This window comes from Numenius arquata, chromosome 14, assembly GCF_964106895.1.
Source record: "Numenius arquata chromosome 14, bNumArq3.hap1.1, whole genome shotgun sequence".
Classification (NCBI taxonomy): Eukaryota; Metazoa; Chordata; class Aves; order Charadriiformes; family Scolopacidae; genus Numenius; species Numenius arquata.
In genome coordinates this window covers 2,855,073-2,877,275 of record NC_133589.1, presented here as the reverse complement: position 1 = coordinate 2,877,275, position 22,203 = coordinate 2,855,073, and the positions used below count along the sequence as shown (strand labels likewise).

At 42.3% G+C, this 22,203-nt stretch overlaps 1 protein-coding gene across 1 annotated transcript in view; it reads left to right on the top strand.

Annotated features, from left to right (window-relative positions):
• The window catches only part of MAD1L1 (mitotic arrest deficient 1 like 1), a 376,963-nt gene that overhangs the window by 37,320 nt on the left and 317,440 nt on the right, over positions 1–22,203 (top strand). Inside the window, exon 10 of the mRNA XM_074158818.1 lies at positions 4,455–4,541. Within this exon, the coding sequence (XP_074014919.1) occupies positions 4,455–4,541 (87 nt within the window). The remainder of the gene's footprint in view (positions 1–4,454; positions 4,542–22,203) is intronic.

Here is a 22,203-nt window from a genome sequence, read left to right as displayed (position 1 = left end):
TTTCACTTCATATGAACAGTTTTAGGTTTTTATCGTTCTGAAATTGCTCCTTTCCAAATTATCTGCACTTCAAAGGAAGTCAGAGCTTTGGTTACCGGCAGGTTTGTCCCTCTCCTCCCTCGTTGTGCTGCTACTCGACACCGGACTAATTTGCTCGTTTAGGGCGAGAAATCTTGTTTCCAAATTAGACTTAAATTCTCCTGTTGTTCTGTTTTTTTATTTATTTTGGTTAAATGTTATCGTAGAAGGAAAAGCGGTCTCAGGATGGGATGGTGGGACAGAGGAAGAACGTTTTAGCTTTTGGCTCCTTGTGCCTTTCCCAGGAGAAGGGAACTGAAATCAGTGATTTAATCTGCACCCGCATTTTGGAAGCCACTATTTGCCATTTGTTCTTCATGTTATCTTTGTAATTACGGAGCGTATGATTCAGTTCTAATAACATGCTGCTCTTGAATCATACCGTTAAGTGTGTGTGTTTCATTTGCAGGGTTTGACACGGCTGGTACAGACTAGGTGTGGTTTTAGTCGTGGTTCTGTGGGCTCCATCATTCCATGGGGAAGGAGACTGTCTGCAGGGCAAACACAGAGACAGTGCAGAAGGAAAGCGGTTCTGGGTATATTTATGTAAGAATAGAGTTTCAAACTTCCCTCAAGTAGTGGTGATAAGATATATCTGTCAGACAAATTCTCTTAAAGCGGACTTACTGGATTTTTAATACTGGTTTTGGTGTCAAAACCACTGTTTTGGTGGACAGAGCTTTAGCAGGAATTAGGCACAGCTAGTCCATCAGACACAGGCTCTCAAGGCTTGGACGTGTGAAGTGTGTGTTGGGATGCTGACAAATTTCTCTCTTTATGTGCCATTGTTTTCAGAAACTTGGGAAAAGAGAGGGCTGTTCACAGCCGTGAGGGCTGGTTGGTATTTGCAGAGCTTTGGGAGTTGACCAATTCTCTTCAAATTGAAAGCTCTGATTTAATTTCATTGTGCATGCAGTGTCGTTCCTTTACTTGGAACTGCGTAAATTTGGCTTTTGCCAAATTGTGTTTGATCAGGATAGGATGTAAACCTCAGAAATAGGCTTTGAAACCTCTCAATAAAGGTATTTGACAGCAGAGTCCACGCGAGGGGTGTCTGTCTCTGATCACCTGACTTGACTTAGTTTTACAGAAAGCGAACTCTTCTCTAGAGGGGGCTAATTAATTATTTTCTGTTATATATCTCTGCCGCTCCACTCGGACGCTCCACCTAATGCCAACAAAACATCCTCCAGAAATAAGTATAAACCTAAAGCTGCCAATTGCTGGAACTGAGCTTGGAAGCTGATTGTTAATTTGAATTGCCGAACAGATGAGGGTGATTGTTCTTTATTGGAAATCTGTCAGTCGCTATCATTGCTAGAAATCTGTGGCTTTTATAATCCCCTCTCATTTTACTATTGGATTGATTTCAGTTCTCTGTCTCAGTCCTATGGTATGAATTTCTGAGAAAATGATAAAAAAATCAAGGCAAATACACTTCTTTTTTTTTTTTTTTTCCCATTTAAAACAAATCTGTGCAATTATTTCATTGATGCAGGGACCAAACACTGGTGTTGGGGGCTGGCACTCAGCATAGCAAGAGAGATACCCAATGCTAACTATCCCTGTGATAAATCTGCTCTATTTGGTTGAATTATGAGAGGCTTAAAACTGCATTTTTCAGAGTCTTGTTGACTTGGCATTAAATTTTACAAAGATTGTCCACGTTGAAATTGGTGTCTCTGCTTATGGCTTCTTTCTGCCAAACAGACTGAGAACATCCAGTCCGTTTCTGTCTGGTGTTTTCTGGTTTTTAGCTTCTGATGGCTCTAGTAGGTGAAAGATGGTGAAGTGGAAAGGGAAACATAATTCATAATTATTTTTTTTTTTCTCTCCTCATCAGCACTACTACAAAGTTGCCTTTATCCTTACCTTATCTCTAGATTTTGTAGTTCGAAGCTACTGTGGAAAGAGAACATCTATTTCCTTAATTCATGGAAAAAAATGAATCTTGAGTCAGAGGTTCACTTCCTGCAGACAGAAGCTAGTGAACCCATGTTGAAATCAGATTGTAGCTTTATAGACTTATTTTGTAGGTTTTTTTGCTGCTGTTACTATTTTTTTTCCCATGCAGGCATTGTGGAACATACGAAACTTCTTCCGCTGTCTGGCATATGTTAGCCTTTAGTTCTGCATTTATACACCAACAGAAAGAACCTGAGTCCTCCAACTCGGAAAAGAAAGAGCAGTGTTAGATTTGAGCTCCTCAGAGCTGAGATTCCCTTGCTCTTGGATTATGTGAAGATGTGACTTGCACCAGATGGGTCTGAATTAGTTCTCCAGTGTTTGCTCATACCCAGCCATGAAGGATCCCTCAGGAAAGAGATGGGGAACTGCTTAAATCAAGAATCCCTTCAGGCTCAGTTACAGGAGTGTGGAGTGTATTATCTAGTGCTGCAACACATTTGAAAACCCAGGTGCATGTTGGCTTAAAATTGACTTGTCTCTGCTATCAGAATTTGAATTTTAGATGTTTTAATCAAACCATCTCCAGCCTGGTGTCGTGGTTTCTTCTCACAGTTTCCTTGGCCATTGAGTGTGATGTCTTTGAAGAACAGTCTTTCATCCTCTTCTGACAGATTTCTTTGACTGCCGTGATATGTGTCCCCGTTGTCTGAGGAAGCCCACGTCCATCTGTTTTATTATATATCGACTGTTAAGACTTGCACGTAACACAAGTGGTATTAGAGGCTTCAGAATTTTCTGCTGAGGAAGGCTACAAGTGTGCAGTTCTGGAAGCAAAAAGCAGGAGCCTCTGAACTGGGATCGCCAGAACTGAATCCTGACTGTCTGTGTCAGCTCAGTCTTTAACTGATTTTCACTTGGCTGGAAGTGACAGATGATTAAAGAGAAGTGATGCCTTTTCTGTATGGAATAGTTGGCTGAAAAGTGGTATCATCAGAGAAATGGCTTCTTTAGTCCTAGATTCAGCCAGAATCCTGGTGGTCAAGCTAGAGGCACATCTCCTACCCATTTGGTTTTTCGAGTGGCAGAAGGCTCATTCCAGGGCTGTATTTGAATATTGTAAAATCTCACCAGGGTTAATTTCATCTGCTGGCAACAGCGAAGCCTTGACTTGCGTCTTGGGGGACACGACAGAATGTGTTTCTACAGATTTCACTTCTCCAAAACTAACTTCCCACTAGCTCCTTATGAAAAAAAAAACCTTTCAAGGTTTGGGTCGCTCTTCCCCTTTGGGAGCGATGCATCTTGCTGTAGCCAAAGGATGTACCAGTACATACTGTGGTGCCCTTTCCTGCTTCCTTTCCTTTGAGAAGTGAGATATAGATGCTTCTCTTTTGAGATGGGAAACCCTTTCTGGTGGCTCAAGAGAAAAATCTTTTTGTATTTTTTCATAAGCTGCCTCATTTAGAGTTGAATCTCTTACACTCATGATTTTAAAGAGAGGTCTCTGAAAGGAACAGTTATCTCCTGTGGAGACTGTTGATGTGGATAGTGGTTTCTGGGACTGCCAGACTACAGTTATCTTGATCCCATTCCACTGGCTTTAAGAATTCATCATTGCATTTGATGGAAAAATAAACCTATTCCTGGCAACCGCAGAGCTGTTGCTAGCGGATCTGTGGAAATCTTTAGTCTCTGACAAGAAAAGCTTATCAGAGCGGTATCTGAAGTGTTATCTAGAGCTGATGGATTATTATTCCCTCCCCACCCCCCCATGGTTCCGGAGTCACTGCTTGTATGAAGGACTCTGAAGTCAGCACATGAGTAATTGTGTGGGAGCGCTGCTTTGAGTCACTGCTGGTGTAGCTGAACCTCTGCACTCTCAGAGGGAGTTCAGCAGTAGCCAGAGCTGTTGAATTGCACAGTCCATATATACATTTACTTCTTTCTTTTCTTGCCCTCTTGGTAATAATCCTGTGATCGTGCTCCACTGAGACTCCGTAGCTGAGCAGGAATTGGAGTAATGCTGGGCGTGCTCACCCCCAGGATGGGGAGGAGACTGTGAACACCTTATGTATGTTTAAAAACCAAAAACATTTATATGTTGAAATGATAAGCTGTCTGTTCGTCTGGTGTGAATGTTCATGCAGGCTGCTTGCTTTGAAGAACTCGGTCTTGCTGACTGTATGGCTTTGGAGTTGGTTTATGGGCTGAAGTGAACAGGGGTGAGATGCTGTGACTTGGGTGGGGGTTACAGAATGGCTTTAATAAAACAAGCTTCTGTGTGAGCTGGACAGGATGCGACCCTGGGCTGTTCTAAGGGACTGCAGCTACTTTGGCCCGGTGAAAATTGCTTTATCTGCTTTTAGTGAGACTTTTTTTTTTTTTTTTTTTTTTTTCAGTTATGTATGGAACATAGTTTTTTCAACCAATGATTTCTTAAAAGTTGCTATTCTGTTTGAATTGTGTAGGACACCCGATGATCTCTCAAGGCAAATTGTGGCCCTGCAGCAGAGGGAGATTGTGCTGAAAGAGCAGAACTCCACCATCACGAACAGGTAAGTGATACCGATAGTGTCTTGCTACCAGCATCCACTGCTATATTAAAGCATATATAAAGAAGACAGACTGTAGCCCCAGAGGATGGCTTTTTAGATTTCCCTGCTGCTCTGTGGAACCTTCTGTGCTATCACTGTCTTTCCCCTGTTGATGAAGAGCTTTTTGCTTACTGAAATCCTTGCAGGAAGGAGAAGATGAAGAACTGTGGGAGGATGCGATGAAGAGTTTATCCAGGTTCAGTTTATGTGCTAAAGTGTTTGAAAGGGGAAGGAAGCTGCTTTCCCAGACCATTTCACCTGGAAAGGGAATACCACAGCAAAATGCAGTAGTCGTCTGGGTATGGGAAGGGATTAAGACCCCTGAGAACTGTGATTTGACTGTTTGCAGGACCAGTTTGTATAGATGGTGGTGGAAAAGGATGTTTTAGTGGCAAAGTACTGCTACGCTTTGGGAGGAGCAGTCTGTTTATAGAGTAAGACACGTATTTGAAACTAGAGGGTGTTTAAATCTTTGCCCTGGTGTGGGAGTGAATATCTAATAGGGGAAATGAATTTCCCTGCCAGAGCTTAACTTTCCAGACTGCATTGGTTACACACGGCATTTCTTAACGTGCTTCTGTAGCGTGGCAGAAAGCACTTCTCATCTCAGTGCGCATATTCTTGCTTCTCACACTGTTTTCTTTCCTCACATTGGGAACCATTGTCTGTTCTTGTTAAAAAGAACAATAGTTCTCTCTTTCAAAAAGGCTCTTGGCCTGGTTGCATTGCCAAGGTGTTAGCTGACTTGTCTAAGCAAGAGAAGCGTGGAGAATTTCAAATTTCAACCTTCGGTGTAAAGATATTGAATGTAAAGCAGTCAAACGCTGCGTCGTGGAGCACCGGACAAGCACTCTCCATTTGTCTTGGGCTGCGTTTGCTGATGTGTCTCCTGAGGGATGTGGGAGATTTTGGTTCAGGAGATGATGATGTTCTGGGCTCCGCCTTCAGGATTCAAGCTGGGTGTTAAAAGCTTGGTGTGGGCTGCTCTTAATGAAACCGTTTAGTCAGTTGTAAAATTGTTAGCCAAGTGCAGATTCCCGAGTGCAGGCAGCCAAATTGTTCTGTGGTTTTTGCTAAGAAGTTTAAAAGGGGAGGGGAAAATCTCAGCAATATAAAGAAGACATTTCATATATTAAAAATAAACCAAGCAAACCCTCAAACCCACAATCGATCAAATGATCAAATAAAAGAACGATGGTAATGTTTGAGTTATTGATTATTTTTTTTTTTTTCCAGGCTGCTTCTCTCAGCCTGTCAGAAAAATGCTTTTCTAAATTTATTACTGGCCACAGGGAATCATCTGTTGAAAAAGCAGCTTTTTGGTAGTGCCTATTCATGCTGGATGTAATTGTGCCAATTTAGTTTAAAAGTAAAAACATGATTAAGATTACTTTTTGATTTCAAGTGAAATGGGCTGTAAAGCTGCTTAAATTAAAATTCTAACATTTTCTTGATGCAATGCTGTGTGTCATTTCCAAAACGGATAATTTTGGCTTTCTTCTGTCACATACCTTATTCTGTCTTAAAATGTAGGCAATGAGATACATTTTTAAAAACCTTTCATTACAGATGATTTGAAAGTTCCCATGAGAAGGTCTTGAGTCTTTGGAAATAAAACCTTGTTAAGGAAGCAAACCTAATTTTCTCTTTTCCCTGAATGACATCCAGATTTAGCTGATGGTCTTCTCTTTTATTTGTTTCATAATTGTGTTCGGAATGGTCTGTGCATTAGAGTAACTTCATATGTGATTGTGACTCCCTCTAGTGATTGAGCCCAGCACTTATTTTACTTTCTATTGTGTTTTTCAGCTACAAGTTCTTTTGCTTTTAGTTGAATTGTCTTCAGTACCTATAGTGCAACGTCTGGTTTATAGGTTCGGTGGTTGTGTGAGCATAGAGCAATGTGCAGTACAAAGACAAAAGAATTTTTGCCTACCCTGAGAAGCTTTGATTAATTTTCTCCATTAAAATTAATGACGCTTAAGAAAACATCATCAGAAGTTGGCATTTGAACTTATTTTTTTGGCAACGGTGTGGAGAATAGCAGATAGCCCTGGCTTGCCTGTTGCTACAGTGCAAAGTTCAGTTTAATAGAAGAGGTTTGAGTGTGGTGTTGGAGATGGGGATGTGACCCTCTTCCCTAAACAGCTGATATTGAGCCTTTGTGTGGCGAGAGGATGTTTGGGCATCTCTGAGCTTTAAGCGCAGGCAGGAGAGTGCCTGGAAGGGTTTTTCTCCAGCTGATTATTCTTTCTCTCGGTCTTTACACTGCAGTCTTCTTACTGGTTTTTATTCCCAGTGATGGTACCTTTCCCACACTGTTTAGTGACTGTGATAGACACTTGCCAGCTTCTATTTGCCTCACAGCCTGACAAATAGTCCCCAGTTTCTCTTTGATAAGACGCTTGGTAGCCAAGCAGGAGTTAATCGCTAATGTAGCGGAATATGAGCAGGACTGACTTCAGAAAACAAACCAGGCATGGAAAAGGTATCACAAGGGAATGATTTGCTGTGTAAGGTCCCATCCGTTTCTGTAAAACCGGAGACAGATCTGTCTCAACTGCTGCTTAGTGCCCCTTAGATGATCCAGAATGGAGAATTATGGTACACAAACACACTGGTAACAACATTTTCCAAATGGCATATGGCTTCCCTAAACAGACGATATTTATTTTGTCTCATTCTTCCATTCTTGAACTGCTTCTGTTTATTACTGTATATGTGTTTTTTTTTTTTTTTTTTAGAGCCAGTGTTTCTGTTACTAAAAAGGCAATAGATGTCATCACACCACAAAAAGGCTACATCCCTACAAATCATCCTTTGCGCTGATGCTCAGGGATCTGAAGCACAATCTGTGTTTCGTGTAACCTGCGCAATTGCCAGTGTCTCAAGGCCTCCCAGAGATCAAATGCTGATGCATTTGATGATGCATCTCCCAGGGATCACATTTGCCATATCGCTCAGATTGGGTGTTTTTAGACACAGAACCACAGGACTTGAATTTTCTGAACAGTGGGTTTAAATCAATTTCTTTTACTGGTGATTACTTACATGTTTGAGTTGTGTAGACTCCCTTGGAGCTTGCTGTTTCTGCTGGGGAGGAAAACCTTTCTGCGGTGCCAGCGTGGGGAAAGGGGAGGGGGTCACTCTTGTACTGAACACATCACCAGCAACTCGCTTCTCTTCCCAACGGCAGGATCGCTGAGTAACCTCGCTGAAAGTGCCATTAATAGCGCGTGGTGGAATCTCAATGCTCTTCTGGAGCATGTTGCTACAAGTCGTGTAAATAGAGTAAATTATACTTTCAGCAGTAACAGCGGGAAGTAGCGTGGAGCTCTGTAACTGCAGAACAAAGATAACAATCCAAAGGTTTAAAGGCTCAAAAGAAGATTGCTTAGGGCCACTTTGATAGCATGAAGTGTGTGTGCTCTGCTGTTCTGGAAAAGGTAATGTAAGCTGTTTTATTAGTGGGTCGGTTTAACCATGCAGCCATCGTTAGTTTACACGCATTTTGCCCCTGGAGTGTGAATGCTACAGGTGTGAGAGGTTGAACTGTACTTTTTCAGCAAGAGTTGATGTTTGTAGCTTGTCATATGTTAAGTTGGCCAAGCTGTTTGTAAGCTTTTGTCTTATGGAAAAACGATGTAGTCATTACTCTATTTTTTTTTTTTTTTTAAGTGAGAAAAGCTGCATATTTATTTTTCCAGCATCCGATCTGCATATTTGATGTCTCTGGGGAGATTTCGTAAAACAACCCTGGCAAAGCATTCTAGAATTTGAAATGTAGGGGAAAACTTCCCTTCTCATCAGTGTTGTCCTCTGGCACCGCTTACAGTTTGATCCTTGCTTCAGTTCTGAAAGACAGGCTATGAAAATATACTTTTTTTTTTTTGGTTACTTGTGGTCCCTCCCAAAGTGATCATTTTTTTTATACTTTTGCTCTTGTTGTCTAAGTGTGATATTGACTTCGGACCGTTGAGGTACCTTGTAGGAAGTCAAATACAAGGAAACACATACTGAGGAGGATGAAGGACACAAAGGGAAGGAGAAGAGGAGTAAATCTTTGGTTGTGGTGTTGGGATCCTGGAGCTGATGGCTTTTTATCATTGCCTTGTGTCAGAAACCCAGCCGTGTGTTTTGACGTATAGTTTCATATGTGAAAAGGGATACGTAGAATAATATTTTCCTTCTCCAAGTGCTCATAGAGTTGTGTTAAGAGACATGGTTGTTTACCACCTTTTTTCATATAAATCACATAAAGCTGATTTACCCAAACAACCTGCTGTCTGCGTTAGCACTTAAAAATGAAATAAAAACCTAAACCGTTGAAGGTTGGGGAGTGGCGATTGCAAACTGAACAGAAAATGCTCTTGAGTTGGGCAGCAGGGATTTTTTTAAAATAAATAAAACAATGAATGAATGATAAGCTCAGAACCGTCCATCTCTGTAAGTGCTGTTAGCTCAGAAGTGTGTCGTAAATCTATTGCCCATCTTTTCTTTTCCTTGGATGTCCCGAGGAGTGTCAGTCACAAATATAAATAGAGCCCGTCAGACTCCTTCCCCTAATCTTCTGGAAAGTTGGACAGAAGTTTAATTACAGTGAAATGTCTTTTATCTGACAGAGGGAGAAGTGCTAGCTTTTTGATAGGCTTTATGAGTTATTTTGTGATCAAAAGAAGCACTTAATGTCTAATATAGGACAAGGTAGGGATCTTTTTTTCTTCTCTTGTTCATCTATATGGCACATTGTGCCTTGATTTATATGTGGAGCTGTGTGTGTACCTAATACCAGACAAATGTTTATTCACGCTGCTTCAGGGCAATATTAACCTCTGACAGGTTCTGCATTCATTTATGGAGGAATATTATGAAGAAATGACTAGTAGGTATTGCTTTTTCTTTTCTCCAAAATGGATCTTTCATGCATTTTTATACCGGAAGGTGGTTGATAGTGTCCCATTAAGTGACCCACCTACTCTCTCCCAATAAACATATTCAACTAGTAATTTTCTAGAGCGACATCTGGTTATTCATGACTCTAATTAAGTAGATACAAAGCTTTTCCAATTCTTTTTCTATCGTATAGTTAATCTCTAGCAGAAAATAGGAAGGAAAAAAAATGATGTAGCCAAGACATTGACTTCTGCTTCTAATTCTAAAAACATCGGGTTCTGCCTGGACCTTTGCTTTTCATGATTATGCTGTTTTTAGTCTGATTTCCTGAGGAAGTGAGGCTTATTACTGTGCTTTGTGTGTGTATGTAGATGAGATTGTGCCTGCCCTCCACTTCTGAACTTACTTGTTGTGTTCTGTCAAGTCTGACAGATGGCAGAGGTCTTCAACGTGATAAATTCCAGCAAATTAAAGGAAAACAGGTCTGTAGCTCCATGAGAGATATCCTGTTGGTGCAGCTGGACTTGAGTCAATATTCACCTTTGGAAAGAGAAATCCATAGGAAACCAGGCAACTTTTGGTTTTTGAAGCTCATGGAACTAGTCTCTTTTTTCTGTTTAAAAGGAAATATAGAGGAAAAAGCCTAAAGAACAGCCTACGGGGGACAGACACAGCTGTAATTGTACCACCTCTTCCACCTGGAGCTCTGTCGAAACTGCATAGTGCAAAACCAGTAAAAATATTAGTTTCTTACATTATATTTGACTGTGCTTCTTGGAGAACATTCAAGGAGAATCTGTGGAATCTCTCTGATCCCTTTTAATGATTAAAAAAATATGGTAGAAGCTATTTAACTCTGTTCTTTAATTTTTCTTGTTCCAGGATTGACCGTTCTTGTTCCTCCTTGTCCCTGGTGTTTGTGTAGCTTTTTGTTACTAGAACGAACAGTAGCTTCAATTTGTTAGTGCTCTGGAGATGCTGATTCAGCATTCTCTTGGGTATCCAAGTAGGAGTGTGTATTATTAACCAGAAAAAGGTGTAAAAATAAGCAGTTAATTTGATAGGAAACATAGACTGTTCTTGATGATGTGTTGTACAGCAGATGCTCCATGTTTCCACACGGAGCTGCATTGTAGAAGTCATGGAAGGAGAACTCTGGCATTTCTTCTATACGTGGCTCGCATCTGCGCTATAAATATTTTGCTTCCGTGAGAATAAAATTCCTAAAAATCCTAGATGAAATAGATGTATGCTAATACTGGTCTAGAGTTCTCAGAAACTAGAATGAATATTTAGAATTATTGAAGTAATTTGAAGTCAAAACTTATTATCTCTTTTCATTATTTGTATTCTTTCCTTTTTAGCAGAGAGACGCTATGATCAAATTAATGATTTACGTGAGGCTGATGAGCCAAAGGACGAGTGCCCCACATCCATATTAATTTGTGATATGAATACAAAGGGAGAAATTATAATCTCAGCTCTGCAGTAGGCAGCAGAACAAAAATATTCTACTTTGAAACCAGTACTATTATGTAAAATGTTGAATTCAGCCTGTCGCCAAGCTTTGGGTAGAGCTCTGGGAATTGCAGTGATTGAAGATTTCCAGCGCTTGGGGATTTGTCTCTTATTGCCTCTGCGACGTGGCATTAAACCTCGAAAAACTTTATATGAGTTGGAAAAAAGGAGGGCCTTTCAGTTGGGTAGTATCTTTTGAATCAGCGTTGAAGCCATAGGGATGGTCCCATGGATGAGGCAGAGGAACGTGGCCTGGGAAGCCTGGACTCAGTGGCTGGAGAAACTTTGTGTTTGCTCGGGTCCAGCTGAGTCGCTCAGTGCAGGGACCGGAGTTCCTTATATCCTCAGATACAGATCCGGGAGACCACATGAATGAGAACAAACACCTCTGCTCCATAGAGCCTCTCTAGTCTGCACCTAATTATTTTTAAGACAAATAAAATACATTAATTCCTATCAATCTCAATTTGTTAAGATGTTTTTATTCCCTTCTCCCCCAAAAGCCACGATACACGTTTGTTTCTTCTTTTGTGGTATCTTAAAATCTTAGCACTGGCCGTGGCTCTTGAACTGTTCCTTTGATGTGTTTTATAAGTCGTCAGCAGTCAAATAAGGTTGTTTATAACCGTTTTGTCTCTTAACTCACGGTGCTAGAACTGCACTATGGCTTTCCTGAGCGAGATTGGTGGCAGAATGAATTTCTGTCTCTTTTGTAATAACAGGGGTATCAGAGACTGGGAATTTTTGCGAGGTATTTTAGGGTAGAGAGCTTTGGGGAGAGCGGGGACAGCCAGAGAGCACAGAGGCGTTTTACCAGGGTAACCGTGAATTCTGTAGGATTTTGTGGCTGCTGTGGAGTAGCGTCCGTTCAAATACTGCGCAGAGTAGGGTCAGGTCTGAAAAATAGCTTGTCGTGGCTGGGATGTCTTGGTTCGTTGGTCATATCTGCACGTAAACTTTGTTCGGCTCTGGCTAATCGCTTGTTTAACGATTTCTCATCTGGATCACGTCGGCTCTGCCGCGTGACTTCTTCAGCCTCCTCTTATTGCTATTTTCATTATGTATTTTCATCTTAATATTCTCCGCGTCTGCTCGTATGCACATGTGAACCTATAGACCGTGGTGCAATAGAGTCAATGGAGGAAATACTGTGAGTATATAGCTGTTGGGGGGGGGAGGGCATTTTTGGTTATAAATACTTTCCTAATGCCAAAGTTTTATCATCTATACAAAAGGCATACTGCTCGAAAAGTTTAATCAAAACGAAAAAGTAAGCTGCCTTGTCTTTTTTAGCTGTGTAAGGAAAAACATGTCATAAATTGCAGTCAACTCCCCCTCCCCCCAAAAAAAAGCAGCTTTCTCTTGCTGCTCTGAAAGTTAAATGACTAATGTGCATAATTTATTTGAGCATCTGTGCTAAAAACTTGCATACCAAGTTTTAGTTCAATGTGATCAACAATGGCGAAAATTAGGATTTATCATGGAAATGCTGACGGATGTGAACATGTGTAGGCTAAACCGGTGCCTGACAAACCTTCTTATTGTGCAATGCTAATGGTGAAATACAGCTTTTTTTTTTTTTTTTTTTTTTCCGCCGTAATTGCATGTGTCGTCCCCCCTCCCCCCCCTTGTCTGCTTAATTTTCTCTTTTTCAATTTTGGTGGGTTTTAGTTGCACTTCCTATTTGGATTCCTGCTTTTTCTGGAGTCTGCAGAAAACCTCTGAAGTTGTCTTGTGATGTGTCTGAGGGTAAGATTCCCCGTGCTTTCGGGGTAGCGATGGGAGGATGATGAGGATGATGATGGCATCCTGCCCTGGCGCTGCTGCTCTGCAGTACCGGCCTGGGAACGGAAGATGGTGCCGGCAGCCTTGGCTGCTGCTCTGCCTTCCCTCCCCTCCTCCTCCTCCTCCTCCTCCTCCTCTTGCACAGCCAGGGTGCTGTCACCAGGATTATAAATTCTGGAGCCAATTAGCTAAAAAATGTTACAAGTGAAAGGAAAGAAAGGAAAAGCTGCCGAGTATCTTGATGGGAATGTGCCTGTCTCAGAAACCCTTCCCGCGGAAAGCTCGGATGTTGCCTTTTGGGGAAGCATCAGATGCTTTTGAGGCATCTGGTTCCGGCAGGAGTAGTTGGTTTGGAGGAGAGAAGCCCAGGGAAACAAGGCAAGGCCTCCTTAGGAAATTGTACTGATAATACCAGGTTTTCTGTTAAACCTTGGAAAGATCCCGAGGGTGTGTTTGTGCCTTGACAGTGTTTCTTCCTCTCCCCATCCTTGGCCATGAGATTCGTTGTTGAAGCAAATTTCTTGAAAATATATATATATTTTTTTTTTTTTTTTAAATTCTCAAAGTCTGACTGATTGCTTAGCTCTTGCACGGGTGTCACAGAGGAAAAACGTGTTTGAAGTCCTCTCTCTGTCTCTTTTTGGCCAGGATTGGGTGTGTTTTCAGGCAACAGGGGTGCAGCCCCGCTCTGTTGCTCAGAAGAAATTCCGACCATTTCTCGGTGCAGTCATTCTTTTGCAGGAATGTGTCGCTCCTTGGGAAAGGTGGTGGGGTAGAGCTGGAGATGTGTTCGCAGGAGGAGCCATTGGCAACTGGTCCAGTTGCTTTGTTGCTGGTGACTTTGGGTATGTTTTTATTCCAGCCATACGAGGAAAAACTGGTAGGATCTGACATTCTGAGGCCCTTTGGGTCAGAAGGCTCAGGCGTTGTGCTCTGATAGAGCTCAGAACGCTGTTCTAGCAAAATGTAATTTCCTTTCTGTCATATTTTATGTATGGACTTTTTTTTACATATTTTCAATATTTAAAACAATGTTCACATATTCATAAGTTTTAAGATACGTTCTCACTGTTGGGAGATGGAAATCAGTAAAAAAAAAACCAAAAAAAAACAACCCCACAGGAAAATCCCAACAAATAACCCATAACAAACCCCTTAAGCTTCCCTTGAATTCAAGCAACAAAAATCAAATTCTTATGAGTGAAATAACTAGTGAAGAGGCTTTCTGTTTCTCAGCCAGGAAAAGCTTTTGAAATATTTATGGAAATAAACCTAAATGTGTCCCTTTCTGGCTGTACAAATAAGGGATTATCAGATGTAGCCTATGGCAGTGGCAGCACATGGAATCCAAGGTACCTACTGCTAATAAAAGAGAGTGTATGCTCTAAGAAAACACGGTGAGATTTTTTTATTTTTTATTTTTTAATGGGACTCTACTGACAAAGTATCACACATCCATGCGTTTTCCTAATGAAAAAAAAGCCTTCTTCTTGCACCTTGCTTTGGAGGTAAAAATTGCCACCAAGGCAAGGCACTAATTGACTCTTGGAAACCAAATGTATTATTTACCTTGATGCACCTTTATCTGCTTAAAGAGCAAGACTGAAGTCACTCGGCAGCCCTTTCTCTTGCGGCTGGGAGCGTGGAGGGGTGCCGCTCGTGTCCCCTCCAGCCGGGAGAACCCCGATCCCGTCCCACCAAGGCAATGACGATTGCGACACGGGTTATCCGGCCGTGTCACGCTCCCAGTTTATTGAGGGAACTGGCTCATCTGGGTCTTACGCTTTGGTTTTCATGCTACAGATCTGGCAGCGGTGTGAGAATTGGGGCTTGTTGAAGTCGGAGTGCGTTTTGATCGTTCACAGGAGAATCAGCGGAGCAGGGTTTGCAGGGAATAGTACCGCCTTTCATTAGACCAAGCGATAGGATTAGGAGACAGACGTGCGTTTGGGCACGCGGCCAACGCTCGGATCTGATAGGGAAGCAAAAGCCTTCAAGCCAAACGCAGGTTGAGAACAGTTGCTGGGAGTTTAATTTTATTAATCAATTAGACAATTTGAGAGAGAAGGTCATGGGCACGTGTGGCGCGGGGGGGAGGCACCAGCCGGAGGAGATGAAAGGGTCTGCGAGAGAGAGACAGAGACTCGGCCTAAATCCTTCTCCTGCGTGACCAGGGTTTGGATACTTTGATAAGGGAAACAATTGATAAGGGATGAACTTCCTCTGTACAGAAGGAAGCAGATACACAGCGTGTGTCACGTTTTTCCTGGAGCCATTCACCAGTGAATAAACACAATAAATGTGTTTTGCTGACTCAGCACTGGTGTGTCAGGCTTGCAATTAAGGAGCTAGAACTGCAATTTTTATCTTAACCAAAAATAGTATTTTCTACGCTGTCAGTACAATCATTTTATCATATTGTTTGACTGATCTCCCCCGGGCACTCGGCTGCAGCAGCGGGTCGGAACCTGCCCTTACAATGACTGTTGAATGAGTTTTGCTTCATTTGTCCCAACGTTTTCCAGGATGGAATGTGTTTCCTGAGCCGCGGTGTTTCTGTAGAGACCGAGTGGGGTCTTGGTGTTTGTGGCAAAATCTACTGTCAGTTTTGAGTAACCATTTGGACTTAATAATGTGGCTTGTTTCTTTTTTTTTTATATATATATATATATATATAAACCCCACCCTTGGTGTCCTATTTAATACAAACGCATCTGCTGCTGTTACCTGGTTCCTTACGTGCAGTGTAGGTCACAGCCACGGGGCTGTAAGGCTCCAACTCCCTCATTTGAGAATGACATAGTATCTTTTAACAGTGTCTTTGTCAGATATTTTTTTTTTTTCTTTCCTGATTACATCCAAAGAGGGGGGAAAAAAAAATGCTGATAATAAGAACTGTGATTCTAAAAACCCAAGCAGCAGTAAGATAACTTGGGGTGAAGTGGTGCCTAAAAATACTTGATGTTTTTAAGCTAATTACATTTTATGTTGCCAAAGACGTTTTGGAAACCTTTCATTTGCACGGATTGCAGATGTCTCCAAAGGAATGCCTTTATGCAGAGACAAAATGCGTTCCAGGCGTCTCCTCAGACCCAGGGTGCAGATCTGCTGTCCGTGGAACGTGCCCTTTTTCAGAAGAACCTCATAATGTGCTCGTTCTGAGCTGCAGGGAGAGCTTTGCCCTGCGGAGGAGAGGAGCACCCGGGCTGTGTCATCTCACAAGGCTGCTGCTCGAACGTGGGGGTTCTGTGTATAAACAGCGGCACGGGGACATTCTTCAACTGACAGAAGAAGTTTTCATTAATACTTAAAGGCAGAGGAAACTTGAAATTCATTCCACCTCCCTTGGGAAATTTGTGGCTCAGTGGCAAACTTGTGAATGATGAAATAGGGACCTTGTTTCAAAGGTACCTGCCAAGTAGAAGGCAGAAATTCCTCAACTTCTGCAAGCTTTTAATTTTGTCTTGAAGTAGTTACTTCACCTCTTCCCTGAATTAATGCTGAAGGTCTTGAACTGAGTACAGGAGAGTGAAGCTGGGTGAAATTTTAGTAGTTTCTCTTTTCCCATCCTCTGGAGACTGTTGTCTAATTCTTGAATGAGAACTGAGGGAGAGAAGGGTTTTTGCAGCTCCCGTGGCTGATGTCACTGTCATTGAGGCTGACAGAAGTTACAGTGTCCTCCTCCTTGTAAACCCAGCCGTCCTGGTCAGACACCCTCAGACTTCATTGGTTTTGATGTTTTAAAAATAGAGTGGCATCTTTTCTTGACGTGTACAGACTTCAGAGAAGTTCCTCGTGTCCTGAAGGAACTGAATCAAGCCAAGCAGTCGGTGTAGATGCCACCATGTTTGATCAGCCAGGCTAGTTTTTAATTCCTTTTTTTCCACAGCACTTTTCAAAGAGTAAGTTCCTTCTCTAGTTACCTTTCTTCAAAGAAGTAGAAGACCATCGTTGCCTCTGCTGCAAGATATTAAGCCACGTTCTAGAAACATGCCCTGTTTAGAGTAGTGCTTTGGGGCTCAGGGTTTTGAATCCCAAAAGGAGAGGTTTTTTATTAACCACGTCTCCAAATGCAAAGCTTTATTGTAGCAGAGGTAGTTACTGAAGTAAGGCTGGCTGTGTCCAATGCAGTTCCTTTTCCAGGGTTCAAAAAATAAACAAATCTTTCTAACCAGCCATCTGAATCCCCACCTGTCCAAAAAATAACAAAAAAATGGTGTTGTGCTGTTGTGTTTCTATTTAAAAGAGAAAAGAATTGGAGACATCATAAAATCCATGACACTCTGCTGATTGTTACTGGTACAGAAGCCATTTACATATTCCCACACTGGGATTTGTACCATTATGTGTTCATCGCTGGGCCAGCAGAGGCTCATGTGGTGGTTGGGTGAGACCAACAGAGTCCTACAGCAGAGACAAGGCAGGACCTGTAAAACCCTTTTTCTTAGGCGGAGGCTGATGGTTTGAGTGGTGTCTGCTGTGTGTCTGCTGTGTATTTACACCTGGGCTGGACCGCATCCTCTCTGAACTACAGTAAATTACCTACGTTCTTCCTCAGTGTACCAGGACGTGTGTTTCTGTTTATGGTCCGTGATGTAGCCCTTCTGGAAAGCTTTAAAGCTGCTGAAGGGAAACGGGGTGAAGGAGAGGCTGGATGGAAGTTGAGAGACCTGTGTCAGACTGGGCTGCAGAAACGCTCAAAACTCAGTGGGCCTTTGGAAGCAATTTTATTTCCAGCTCTGGTTCTGACCCAGGATTGAGAACGTCAGGGACCTGTCCTCTGGCTTGTGGAAGTGATAGTTAACGAGGCTTAGGATAATATTTACTAAGGCCTGTCTTCATCACCGCCCGTGTGGGGCTTTCCCAAAGTGCGGTTCATCCCAGTTGCAATTCCTAAAGCTTTTCCCTGTGCCCCAAACACGTTTTTCAAATTCTGCTTAATATAAACATGTTATAAAACCAGATAATTTTTGTTTTGCTTTAAGCATCTTTGTATCCCGTTCATTAAATAGCATCCTATAAAGAAAATTGTGGGAACCCTCCCAAGGAGAGGAAGAAGCTGGTGGTATTTGGTGGCTCTGGAACAGAGTGTTACGCAGAGGGACCCTGCCTTGGTCTCCGTTCGTGTTTGTGCTGAAGGAGTGACAGAGGGACAGGACCAGTTGGGAGAACAGCTTTGTTTTGGCACTATGGCAAGAATTTGTTACGACGGTCAAAGTTCCGCCTCAGCCTGAATTTGCTGCTTTGCCTTACGTGTTGTAATGGTGTGTGTGAAGTGAATGAGAGAGCAGGGAAGGTAGAAAGAAATAGAGCAATCTAAAAATCATATGTTCCATCTCCATCTTCTGCAGGAAAAAGGGGTGGAGTGTGAAAGGAAGGCAGAAAGTACGTCATTACTGCAAAACCACCCGCAGCTGAGCAGAACCACGTATGAGAGATGAGTAAATCATCAATATTTCAGATCACCACTTTTATAAACAAATTTTAGAAAGCGAGAATGAAAACCTGAGGAAACAATGCAGAAGAGCGAGTCTGTGTGTGTTCATGTCCCCCGAGCCCCTGGCAGGCAGGAGAAAAGGTTGTTTGAATTTTAAATTGATTTAAATTCCTTTTGATTTTGCAGTCCGTGCCCGTTCTGTGTATATTGTCCCTGGAAAGTGAGCAGAGGATGTTTAAGACTCCCTTATTTCTATGCTTGGCTAATTTTATTGTCCCTCCTGTATTTTCTAGCTGTAAATGTTGCAGACTTTATTACATTTAAACTGGTTTTAATATAGTAGGTCATAAAAATCTAAGAAACGAGAGGTAGTGTCCACTGCAGTGATGTTTTTAGTGCAGGGAGGATGTGTGCAAGTCACTGAAAGGCTTAAACTGAAACTCTGGGATCATCTGCTTAGTGAAGACAGTTCAGAACTAAAATAAAAAAACCAACCTGTCACAGCTGAGAATGAATTTCATTGTTAAAAAATTCCTCCTTTTCCTTTCATCTGAGGAGCTGGTTTACGCTTTGAGGCATCAATCCAAATGTGAGGAGAGAAGGGAGGCTCTGTTTCCTTCCCTTTCATAAAAGGGTTCAGCAAGTTATTATATATATAGCTCTACAGTGTGCATTATATATAGCTATTATAGGGGATAGCTGAGACCCTTCATAGCTGACTGCTCATTTCTAACCAAGAGCTATGAATGGACCTGTCTTTATAACTTCTGTGCTACGAGAGGTGCATGCACATACTGCTGCTGTTCCTGCAAGCTCCAAGCCATCAGCAAGGAGGTTTTGCTTTTGGAATTTGAGCCGGATACTGAAAACCTTTGGAAGCTTGTTCGTACCTTCCTCCCTGGCTTCTGGAACAAGGGCCCTTCTAGGGAAGGAGCGAGCAAACGGTCTCTGTGGTCCAGGGGTTCTCTGCCCACCCTGGGGCTGGGTTACAAATGCAGAGACAAGGAGTGTTCTAGTTTTTCTATTAATTGCATCTAATCTTTCTGCAACTCACTAATCTTTAAAAATACGATGTCTTACATTTGCTTTCAGGAGGTCAATTATCCTGCTGTATTTTAAAGCTAAATGAGGGATTAGAGCGATAGGACAAGGGGTATGGTTTTAAATTGAAAGAGGGGAGATATAGATTAGATACTAGGAAGAACTTCTTTGCTGTGAGGGTGGTGAGAGCCTGGCCCAGGTTGCCCAGAGAAGCTGTGGCTGCCCCATCCCTGGAGGGGTTCAAGGCCAGGTTGGAGGGGGCTTTGAGCAACCTGGTCTGGTGGGAGGTGTCCCTGCCCAGGGCAGGGCATTGGAACTTGATGATCTTTAAGGTCCCTTCCAACCCAAACCACTCTGTGATTTCTTGAACATAGAACCGTGTTAAATAAAATTATTTTAATAATTGTTTTATTGTATCCATTGAATCATTCTGGGAGCCAACGCAGATTTGTTTTGGAGTGTGCAAAGCAGGTATCCCATCACTCATTCAGCTCTGTTCGCGTTGAAACAAATACCTGAATAGCTAACCTTTTCCTTCTTTCAAACCCGCACTATTTTCCCACTGCTCCTTGATGTCTACAGCAGAAAAAAAGAAATAAAAAAAGAAAATTAGAAAGTGTCTGCTGTGTGCGTTCCTGTGTAAATTCTGCATTATGTGGCATTTGAATTCTTGTACCTTTAACTGTTGTTCTGAAGATAATGGGAAGGAAAATGTGCCCAATTTTCTGCTCTTTAGAACAGAAAAATTTTGAGGTTTTAAAAGCTTACACCTTTTTTTTTTTTTTTTTTTAAACATTCAGGTTGTGCCTGCCATGTTTATGGAAGATGCTGTTTGACTAGAAAAATCAGTAAATTTATGATGTAACTTACAAGTAGATGAAACTTCGACAATTTGGGGGTTTTGCCCGATTATACCTATTTTCCAGTGTAGGTTAGTGTGATAGCTCACAACTGAATGGCATTGGAAAGAAATCTGTCCTTATTACAAGGGAGCCTTACAGCTCTTCAGGATCGACGTCCTGCCCAACAGAATAGCTGATGCTGCATCTCGGGAATGCAAAAAATAATCAACATCCCCCCCAGCATTTAAAGTCAACAAATCTTTCTTTTTGCTTTCCTTTTTGCCAAGGCTGCCGTTTCATTAAGGTTCTTCTGTGTAAGTATGAAGATCGGTAACTTACTATGAAAATTGCGTCTGAAATTATGAAAATCCACATCTAGGAACTGGAAGTTTAGAGGAACCATCAAGTATTGTAAGGCTTGTGAGAAAATTGCCAACTTTTATTTATACTGTGCAGCTTTTTTCCTTCAAGTAAATATGATACGGTTTCTTAGAAAAAAAAACATGTAACTTTTTGATAGTATCTCAAGCATTCTTACACGTACAAGTGTTGTCAAGGCTTCTCATCTTATATTTGAGGTACTTCTGTAATAGAAGACGGCTGGCCTATGTGGCTTGATAGACCTATCTCTAAATAGTTCTGTAACTGGAAAAAAAATCCTCGTTTTGGAGAGTTTGTCCTTGCAAATGTGGGGAGAAAAGAAAACCAAACCAGCCTTTTCTGGTACTGGATGAGTTTTGAATTTTAAGGAGTGAGCTGTGAGGTCTGGCCTGTTCCCACCTTGCACAGCTGTGCTTCTGGAGTGTCTGGGGGCAACAGGCTCTGCTAAACCAAAAACTAGACTGAATTGGAGTCAGAAATCCCTTCACCTGGGAATCAATCCAGAATCCAGCCCTTGGGTTCGTACCTTCGTCTCTTCCTGGCACCCCCAGAATTGCCCACTGGAAAGGAGAAAAGAGGCTTGAGTTAAGCCCAGGTGTGTATAAAAGGTGTTAAAATAATGTCTTTGCAGCATGTGTTTTGGCAAATGAGTTAGTGTTTTACTGCTCCACAGTGGAAGTCATAGATTTCACTTTGGCTCTTTTCATCTGTTTTTAAATAGTGTTCACAATTCCATTTTTCTTTTTTCATGCTTTTCTCTTTCTCCTTTTGTTTTTTTTTTTTTTAAGCCCTTCATCAGTCCCATCCAACTGAAAGGCCTGCAATACCTTATACAATCTCTTTGAAATAAACTGCGTCTCATGTAGAAATTACCAGCAGGGAGACGGTCGGGTGCCGCGTAGCCTTCATTTCTCCGCTGCATTGGGTAATGATTTCCCCGTTCCAGGAGCAGGAGATTAAAATTCTGCGGGGAGGATTTGCCCCCTCCCTCCCTCGGCAAGGCCCCTGTGCCGGGGCTCAATCACTCCCGCTGTAGCAGCGGGAGCGGAGGGAATGTGATACTGTGGTCATTCAATCAGAGGTAGAAATGCTTTAATCTCTTCTTTTCTGTCTGATAAACGCTTTCTGCTTTGTTCTGAATTCAGATCTCTAGTTGTTCCTATTGTTGCAGGGATTGGGGGAGAAAAGAGCTCATCCTGTCCAGTTAAGTGTTCGGTGATGATGCCTCCCTTTATCCCCAGAGGCATTTTGTGATTGAGTTAGAAAAGGGCAGAAAAAGCCTAGGGAAGAAGATGGGACTAGCTGGTGAATCCCACCACAGTTTGTCATTTTCCTAAACCAAGGACAGCTTGTGGGTGAGTGACTTTTATTTGTGAAAATGCAGCAGAGATCAGAGCAGAATCACAGAATGAGTCATAGAATGGTTCGGGTTGGAAGGGGCCTTAAAGCCCATCCGGTGCCACCCCCTGCCCTGGGCAGGGACACCTCCCACCAGACCAGGTTGCTCCAAGCCCCCTCCAACCTGGCCTTGAACCCCTCCAGGGATGGGGCAGCCAGAGCTTCTCTGGGCAACCTTCGGCTTCAGCGTGTGGTCCTTGCTCTGAACAGCGGGGATGCTCCGTGGTCATTTGGCAGATGGTCTTCTGGCTTGGGCAGCCCCTTCCTTGGTTGACAGCAATCCTGCGGTCACGTCTGATGCCAGGCAGGGCTGGAGGGTGGGGGCAGA